Here is a 10,099-nt window from a genome sequence, read left to right on the forward strand (position 1 = left end):
ATGAAAGTAACAAAGTATCTTTCACCATTCCTAGTCATGGGTTTAAAGGGTCCACACACATCCGAATGTATTAATCCCAATAAATCTTTAGCCCTTTCATAGGTCCCTTTGAAAGGTGCTTTAGTCATCTTGCCTTGTAAACAAGATTCACATACATCAAACGAATCCATTTCATTTGATTTCAAAAGTCCATTCCTTTGAAGTGTATGCATTCGGTTCTTGTTTATGTGACCAAGGCGACAATGCCATAAGTAGGAATCACTCAAATCCCTTTTGAGTTTCTTGGTGCTTGTATGGTACATTGAGCTACTAGATAATGTGTCATCGTGAACCAATTCATAAATTCCATTTGAAGGTGAAGCCTTGAAATAGAATACATTATCTAAATAAAAGTGGATATCATCATTAACAAAATTAGGATTAAAACCACATTGTTTCAAACGAGAAACAGAAATAATGTTTCGACATAAGTCGGGTGCATACAAAACATCATTCAAAATAAGTTCCAAGCCACTTGGAAGTTTTAACACAAAGTCTCCTTGAGCTTTCACTTGCACTTTAGCTCCATTCCCCATGAAGAGACTTGATGTTCCCGTTTGCTTGTTACTTCTTTTGAACCCCTGCAAAGAATTGCAAATGTGAGTTCCACATCCAGTGTCTAATACCCATGTATTAGAAGAAGTAATGCTAAGCTCTATATATACCATATATATATTACCTGAGGATTGCCCCGCATCCCTCTTCTCCTTCAACTCCTTAAGGTAGACCGGACAGTTTCGTTTCCAATGACCCATCTCACCGCAACCGAAACATGGGTCTTCCTTGGGGTTTGCCTTCTCGGCTACCTTTTGCTTCTTAGCCTTGTTCTTGGTTGGGGTAACCATCTTCCCCTTCCCTTTGCCTTGATGGGCGGGTCCTTTCCTCTTAGCCACCTTTGGCTTAGAGGCGTTACCTTTGGATCCACCTTGATCGATTGTTAACACGGGTAAAGCCCTTTTACCCATGCTAGTTTCGGCCGTTCTAAGCATACCGTGAAGCTCACCTATGCTCTTATCCATCCCATTCATATTGTAATTAATTACAAATTGATCAAACCTTTTTGATAGGGAGTTAAGGATAAGATCGGTGGCTAACTCATTAGATATGTTTAGGTTAAGACGGTTAGCACGATCGATAAGGCTTTTCATCTTAAGTACATAAGATGAAACCGATTGGGTATCGTCCATACGACAAGCATGTAGCGCCCGAACCGTTTCGAAGCGTTCGACACGCGCTTGTTGGAGGAACATCTCCTTCAATTGCGTTATCATGTCGTATGCACTATGATGCTCGAAATCCTTTTGGAGTTCGGGTATCATAGTCCCAAGCATTAAGCATGAGACTTGAAGGGAGTCGTGGCAATACTTATCGTAAGAGGCCATTGCCTCCACATCATTCTCATCCGGTTGATCGGGAATGGGGTCCTCAAGCACATACATTTTATCCTCTTGTTTGAGGACAATCCGAAGATTGCGGAACCAATCCATAAAGTTTGTATGGTTGAGTTTGTCTTTCTCTAAGAGAGACCTTAATGATAGGTGGTTCAGGTTAAGTGGTGCGTTAGGAATGTTGTTGTTGTTATTGGCGGCCATCTACAAAATTAACAAAGTTCGTTTAAGTATCAATTTTAATTTAACATTCAATACCCTTTTAAATTTTAATTGACTTATTAAATATTAGAATCCAACGGTAAATCAAATTTCGGTTAGGTGACCTTTATCCCGTTATTTGATTTAGCTAGGTAGTCATTATATGACAATTGCAATCCTTTTGCAACTTCTAAGTTATGGGATCATGCAATCCTTTTGCATGACATATTTATCCCATCAACGCCTATTTGTTCATCATGCTTCGGTGACCCTAAGTTCATGATTCCCAAATCAAGTCGTCCTACTTGTGTAAACATGTAGACTTAACATACAAGTGGTTAGGTGACCTTTATCCCACATGTATGCGAAGTGTACCTTATTCATATTAGTTCGCTCATGACGGTTAGGTGACCTTTATCCCATCAAGAGTTTCCTAAATACGTCTAAGTGTTTCCACAAAAGAATGGCGTTTAACTTGTTTGCCTTGTTAATAAGGGATTTTAAGTTTTCATTAATTCTAGTTTGAGAAAACTTTTGCACCATACACCAACATGCATTTAGTGTATGGTTTAATTGAAAATCCATTTTCATGTTATGTAATAAAGCCAATTTTATTACTTTGATATAAACCATTTTATATGTATGATCCTTATCACGTTCTTAATAACCGATTATTAATGTCCTTTTAGCCGTTTTTATTTAACCATTTAAATTGACGTTTTTATGTCGTAAATAATGTCAATTTTAACCAATTTAAATTGCCATTTTAGTTTGTTGTTAACTTGTGTGATTAACTTGTAGCATACAAACATACAATCCACATAATCATACAAAACAACCATGCATGCAAAATCATATGTTCACAATCAAGCCAATTTTGGTAGACATTTGTTTAGCCGAAAACAAATGCCACCGGTTGAGGGTAATAACACAAAGTAGGAGGTTTTAACCTCCCACTTAATCTTGCATCCAAATGCTTCTTCATGTGTTCTTCAAGTCTTCATCATCTTCATCATTTTACAAAATATATCCTAATACATTTTGTCTAGAAAATGAAAATACAACCTAATCTATTTTACATACCAAATATAAAATAAATTACATAACCAAAATAATATTACAAACCAAATTGAATGAATATTACAACCACATTGATAGATTAACAAATCAACTAAACAACCATTCATTCAAACACAAGGTCTTGGCTATGATTGTGAACATCAATATATCAACAAATATGAACCAAATGGCAAACCCAAAACCACTTTTGGAACCCTAATAAATTCGGCCTAAATTAGATACCCACCCAAATCCATTAATTTTGCATTTTACTTTCATGCATGTTAGTAGAATGCAAAGTTGATGGGTATTAAAGACCATATATAAGAAGCATAATCCATAGACTTCGGCTCTAGATACCATTGATGGAATTTAACATCTATATAAATTACATGTTCTTAAGTTACTTGTTCATAAAACCATTTTATGATAGTTAAATAAAGCGGAAGCATGATAATAAGTTCATGTTTATATGTTAAGTAATTAAGTTAAATTCCATGATGCTATCAAGTCTTGGATAAATGCTCACATATATGTATATAGAGAAGGAAGTAAGATGCAATACCTCCTCAAGCTAGTTGAGGGTTGTTTGATACAAGAAGATGATGAACAAGTGTGTTAAAACCCCAAGCTTTTGATGCACCAACACCACCCTTAAACTTGGTTATGTTTTAGACACTTAATCACCTTAAAACCAAGTTAGAAACCCACTTTCTTTGAACCCAAAAATCTGGACAGCAAACAATTTCAGGAATGAAGATGAATGTAAGCTCCAAAATGATGAAACCTCAAGTGATTATACCCCAAACTTATAACCAACACCTAGTACTTTGGTTAGGATTTAATTAGGACACTTGATTAACAAGATTACAATGCAAAACACTCCCTTTCTCCCTCTCAACAGCCACGTCCAGCTGCTGCTATTTTCAGCAGAAAAAAACTCAAGTTTTATTAGTGTATTGCATGTTTTCTACTTCACTTGAGTCAAGGAATCCCTTGGTTGAAGAGAGTCTTGCATGCCTTAAGGAATATATTGTTTACAAGTAACCAAGCAAGCATGGGATGTCACCTAGGAGTCCCCAAAATCTGCATTCTTATATCATTTAATAACAAGTATAATTTATATAAAACTTGTTACATTTTATATAAAACTTGTTATTAAAGTTCAAGTAATAAATATAGGTTACTTGTACTTTATAAACCAATTTATAAAGTATAACAAAACATAATTATTTATACATATAAATAATCAAATCCTTAATATATAAATTGTCCAAACAATTTATCTCAAGTGATAATATTTTAGAAACCCGATTTTCTAAAATCCAAGTGTCGCGTATTTAATCAATGATCCAATCACAAGATCAAATACGAATAAGGTGTCGGTAAGTTTGTTATTGGGTATGACCCGACTTGGATCATAACATGTTAGCCACATTAATTTAATATGTCTCTCGGGCATACGAAATACCTTCATTACCTACCCGTTAAAAGTTTCAAAAGTAATATTTTGTACTAGAGAATTTTATTACAGTCTTTATGAAAATATATGTATGTATATTTTCTCTGGATGTAATACGGATTAAATGAGTTAATATACTATTACTCTCATTTGATTTTTGGCTGGAACTAGAAATGAATAATCTCTAAAACATTAGAGATTATAATATCACCGTAGAATATTTCTCCAATGAAGTTATGAATCAATACTTCATCAGTTATTGTTGTTGGTACTCCTTGGTATATATGGTGCGTATGACATTGATGTTCGTGGGACATTTTGTGATGTTGAATCATGGGATGTGGATGTTGTTGGTGGTGGTAATGGTACTGTTGGTGTTGATGATGGTGGTACTGCGGTGATGCTGCTGGTGCTTGTAATCTTTGCACCATATTCTCCAAAGCCACTACCCGAGCGCGAAGCTCGTTGACTTCTTCTACTACACCGGGATGATTGGTGGTTCAGACGAGCGGGTGAATAAGATCTAGAATTTGAGATAGTATATAATCATGACGAGATACTCTAGAAATGAGAGAGAAAATGGTATTACAAACAGGTTGGCCGGTAAGTGCTTCAGGTTCTTCGCCAAGAGGGGAATGTGGTGGATTAAATGGATCACCTTCTTCTTATCTCCAATGATTAAGTAGGCTACGAACCCATCCCCAATTCATCCAGAATAGGTGATGTCTGATTGGTTGATCCATTCCGGTTACACTGCTTTCGGAGCTCGAGTGGGAATCCATATCGGAATAGTCTAAGGAATTTGAACTAGATACATGATCCATCTTGTATAATCAGAGAAATGATTTTTGATGTGAAATAGATTATAGGACTTAGATTTGGTATTCTTCAATACATAATTTACATATGTATATATAATACTAAGATCCCATAAATTACGGAGAAATTTTCGGAAGATATCAAGCAAAGTTTACAGTAATAGATATGCTAAGATATGAATTCGTCTGTACACTATGTATGCAATAAATGCAGGAAACGTGTCTAGACTTAAGAATGATAAGCAAAACTCGGTAAAAACAGATACGGTCATAGTTCAGACTCACTAATGCATCCTAACAATTACCAGTTAAACACACTAATGCAAATTCTAGTTCCCTATGACCTCAAGCTCTGATACCAACTGTGATGACCCGTCCAAATCCATTTGGACGAATACATCATTCATTGATTTCATAGTGAGGTTTTGACCTCTATATGATACGTTTTGTAAACATTACATTCTTTTGAAAAGGCACACCATAAATGAATATATAAATTCAAGGTTTTCGACATCTGATGATTTCTACGTATAGACAATCACCGTATATAATAGTTTTTAACAATACATCCTTTGACAATACAGTCAAATAAGATACATGGTGATGATTTTGTGAATGCAGAGTTTTCTCGAATAAAGAATGTATGACTCCATGCACATAGCTTGTATAACGTATAAGCAAACAGCGGAAGACTTCTAGAAACCTGAGAATAAACATGCTTAAAAGTGTCAACACAAAGGTTGGTGAGTTCATAGTTTTAATGTTGCTCATAATCTGTATATAAAGATGGATCACAAGATTTTAGTTGTTTCATTCGAAACGTTTATCAAAAGATTCTACGTAACAGAGCACCCTGGTAACTAAACTTAACGTTATAATGATAATTACCCTATTCATTTTAATACACACAAACCAACGTGTCATAAACTCAAATAACATATGTCTGTTAAAAGGCTAGTGCTCTAGCTCGGACGGGGATGTCAAGCCCTATGGATCTATATACAATTATTCACACCCACCAGTCCATATTCTATGTACTGACAGCTACTAGTTACCAAAGCTAAGGGATTTTTGGTTTAACTCGGTGTAGAATTTAGTATGTACTTGTGTCCATTGCGTTTAAAATAAAGTACATGTATTCTCAGCCCAAAAATAAGATTGCAAAAGCAATTAAAAAGGGATCTATAAACTCACGATTCAATATTGAGATTCAATATTGTAGGAAAATTGCGTAGACATAAAGATAGTGGATGACTTTATGGTTGGTCTTGGATTCACGAACAATACCCTCGAACAATACCCAATATTTTCTTAATTATAATCGATTTGAAACCCGTAATTAAAACATACGTGCAATACTTATTGTAGTTCTTTTCTACTAACACTAGAAAATACACGGAGTAAATATTTATGTATATTTTGGAATATTATATCTATCTATATTTTCTTGGTGTGTCCTCTGCTTCAGACTCTCGTTTCTATTTATAGGCAAAATTATATATGAATATATGATTTAATATAAGCTGTCACTGAAATTTTAATTCGTAAATCAACCGAAAGTAATTTAAAAGAATTGTTTGTTTATTGAAAAGTTAGCCGTCGATGTTTGTTTGTGATCACCTTTCAACGAAACAAATAAAATAAAATAAAATAAATAATTAAATAAATGAATAAATACTTGTTAAACAGTGAAGCCGCCTCTTGTTTGTTTATGCCAGATTACAAATTCCGTGATCTTTTCTTGTACATAAGTGTCGACAATAAGAGAAATAAATTTTTAAAATTTTAAAAGTCGTATTTCTTAAATACATTAAGGGTATATTATGCAACTTATAATTAATAATTTCTATTATGTCGCTTTCATGTGAATAGTAAATTAATTAATTTCGTTTCATTTACTATTCATATGAATAGTAAATGAATTAATTTCGATTCAACTATTTAAGTTACATTGATGTACGTTGTGCTTTACAGCTTGTACATCTTTGATTTAATTGCGTTTCTTCTTATAAATTAAAAAAATTTACATTATAAAAATTAAACGATTATATACGTAAAATTTTAATTTGAAATTGTATCATTCAATAGTAAATTTTTATCATTTTAACAAAATGTGATCATTCATCAAAATGTTATCATTCACCCAAAATGTTATCATGCATCAAAGTGTTATCATTCACCAAAAATGTTATCAAGCATCAAAGTGTTATCATTCACCAAAATTTTTATCAAAACTCAGAATGCAAAATAACCATAGATCTCAACCTAGAGAACATATGTTGGTCAATACATGTCTAACAAGCTAGGTCAGGTCATAGTGTATCACAATCCTAATGCTCGAGATCGACATGCAAAATTTAACAAAAGTCATCTCAAAAGTCAACCTGACCCAATATGATCTTTAAATCTATACATGTTTATTATATTTACATAGTATAAGTCTTGATAATTGAACGAATTTATAGTTTATCAAACTCAAAATATTATTTATTTCAGAAGCCATATTATATTTGAATTATCATGGCAATCGAAAATATTTTATTATTTTACATAGTTTTTCAATACTTGTAAAATCAGATTATAGTGTTTATAAAGCTTTAAAACATGAAAATACAGTCAACTTTGACAATTGTTCAACAAAACGAGACGTGCCTTATATAGAAATTCATTTACTCGATTAGTAATATATAAAAATCCAATTTATCAATCTCATAGACAAGTTGTTTAAATATTAATTTTCAGTTTCAAACACAATTTCAATTAACGTCAAACATAATTCAGTTGACCATATCTTTTAATCCGTTCATCGAAACCACGTGATTTCTAAATGAAAAGTTATTAATTTTTCGATAGCTTTCCAATGACATGCATATCATATACTTTATATCAGTAGCATATATATCAAATTCGTGAATCGTCGGTCAATAGTCAAAAGGGTAATTGATTATATGAATAAAATTCCAAAATTTTTGAGACTCAACATTACAGACTTTGCTTATTGTCTCGAAATCATATAAAGATTAAGTTTAAATTTGGTCAAAAATTTCTGGGTCGTCACAATGGGTAACACGTACGAGTGAAGTTTGAAGAAACTACAGGATGACTATTAGCATTTCGACTTCAATGAGCGAAAACATTGATGTTCGAAGTTTGGTTTTAATGTATTCTGGAAGACTTTTGATGCAGCTTGTGATTCATAAAGATTATGGTACTACTGTAGAGATTGACTGAAGATTGCAAGAGGTGTTTATAATAATTCGCCAGTAACGTCCAAGGGGGAATTTGTTGATGTATATTTGTTTGGACGTCGCTGGGCGAATAACATTTATTATTACATGGTACACCTAGTTGATATGAAACCGGTCAGCTACAGGAGCATAAGTAACTGTTGGGCCATAATGTCTAGCGGCCCATTCATATGAGTGAGGCCCATTAGGGTTTGTCTAGTTTGCTTATAAATACCAGTTTACGTGCGCATTAGGGTTAAGAGAAAATTGTCTAAACCCTAATTGGGAGAGCCGTGTTTGGCGATTCATTACTAAGGGGAGATCATGCTCGATTTCCCCTGGCACCAATGTTTCTCTGTTTAAATCAATATTGAAACTTCAACGTTTATTATATTATATTGATTTATTCATGTTCATTATGTTTATCTCTTCCGTCTTTGATCTTGCTCGTATAATGTTGTTTATGATCCTCAAACGGACCAACAAATTGGTATCAGAGCTTGTGTGATTGATTAAACGATTGGTTTTTGTCAAACTTTGTTAAGAAATTGTGTTTTTAGTGTTTTTGTCAAAAAACCTTTTGAATCATGACTTTTCAGTGTTAATTCGTGTTTTTGTTGAAGTAATCGTGTTTGTCTGGTCTAAAACTTTCTTTTGGACGTCAAACATACGCTGGTTTTTCTCAAGATTGAGTGCTAGATCGACCAAAACCTTAAACCCTAGTTTCTGTGTAGTTTTTCTGCCCAGATTCGACCAAGTATTCAACCGTACGGTTACACACTGTAACCGCACGGGTACTCCATACGGACACCACAACCGTACGGATACGTCTTGCATCCGTGTAATCTCCATCCGCTTAAATCACAACCGTATAACATCACAACCATACGGATACACTCTGCATCAGTCCGGTTATACCCTACACCCGTATAATCTTATCCGGTTACACTTTGCAACCGTGTATATTGCAACCGTGCCACATCACTTGCATCTGAGTGTTGCAACAGTATAAACTTCTGCAACCGTACTGTGCAACCGTATGGTTACAATGTCAGACATGTTTGAATCTCCTGAAATGCAATCAGCTCTTGTCGGTGCTTTGTCGTCAGGTCTCCATCACTTGTTGAAGACAGAAAATGAGATTGGTAGCTCATATAGGGTACCTAGGCTGGAATCTTTGGATGATTTTGCAGAGTGGAAGCCTAGGTTCTTGATTTCGCTAAATGCATAGACTCTAGGTTATATAATTTCTTAAAGGTTGAATATGTTTTTCCTACTAAGGATCATGGGGAAACCAAGACACCAATGGAATTATCTGCAACTGAAAGCGAGGATTATAATCTTGAGTGTAAAGCATATAGCCATCTTACTCAAGCATTGTCTAAAGAGATTTTCCATCAATTTGAAACGCATTTGACAACCTATGCTTTATGGAATGCTCTAGAGAGTGGTAATGAAGGGACAGCTGAATATAGAAAAACTAAAGGCAAGGTTCTGAAGAAAGAATGGAAGAATTTTTCTATTCAACCCGATGAATCTCTAAAAGATGCTGTTGCTAGATATCTTCATTTGTTAACTGAACTCAAACGCGTTGATATTGTTTTTCCTACCAAGAATCTTGTCCAATGCTTCAGTGAGGGTCTACCGATTAAGTGGGATCCAATGATTGTTGAGATTTAGAAGTCCTTTGCTATCATGGATAATTCGTTGAGTGCATTTGTTACTAAGCTTCAGGAAAAGGAGCTAGAATTTCAAGAGAGATTGAAGAGGTTAGAGACTGTTCAGAATCTAATGAAATATAAGGCTCCAGAAATAGGTTCATCTGAAGTGAAACACGCCCAGCCACATACAGCTTTTACTTCACATACTGAGAAAATAATGTCAAGTTATGTCTTTCCTGCACCT

The 10,099-nt window shown here is 34.2% G+C and overlaps 1 protein-coding gene across 1 annotated transcript; it reads left to right on the forward strand.

Annotated features, from left to right (window-relative positions):
* Positions 1-9,251: 9,251 nt before the first annotated feature.
* Positions 9,252-9,874, forward strand: LOC139863689 (uncharacterized). Its single transcript, XM_071852296.1, has 2 exons — positions 9,252-9,353; positions 9,452-9,874. Exons 1-2 carry the CDS (start codon positions 9,252-9,254, stop codon positions 9,872-9,874), a joined length of 525 nt encoding a protein of 174 aa, XP_071708397.1.
* The last annotated feature ends 225 nt before the right edge of the window (positions 9,875-10,099 follow it).

This window comes from Rutidosis leptorrhynchoides, chromosome 8, assembly GCF_046630445.1.
Source record: "Rutidosis leptorrhynchoides isolate AG116_Rl617_1_P2 chromosome 8, CSIRO_AGI_Rlap_v1, whole genome shotgun sequence".
Classification (NCBI taxonomy): Eukaryota; Viridiplantae; Streptophyta; class Magnoliopsida; order Asterales; family Asteraceae; genus Rutidosis; species Rutidosis leptorrhynchoides.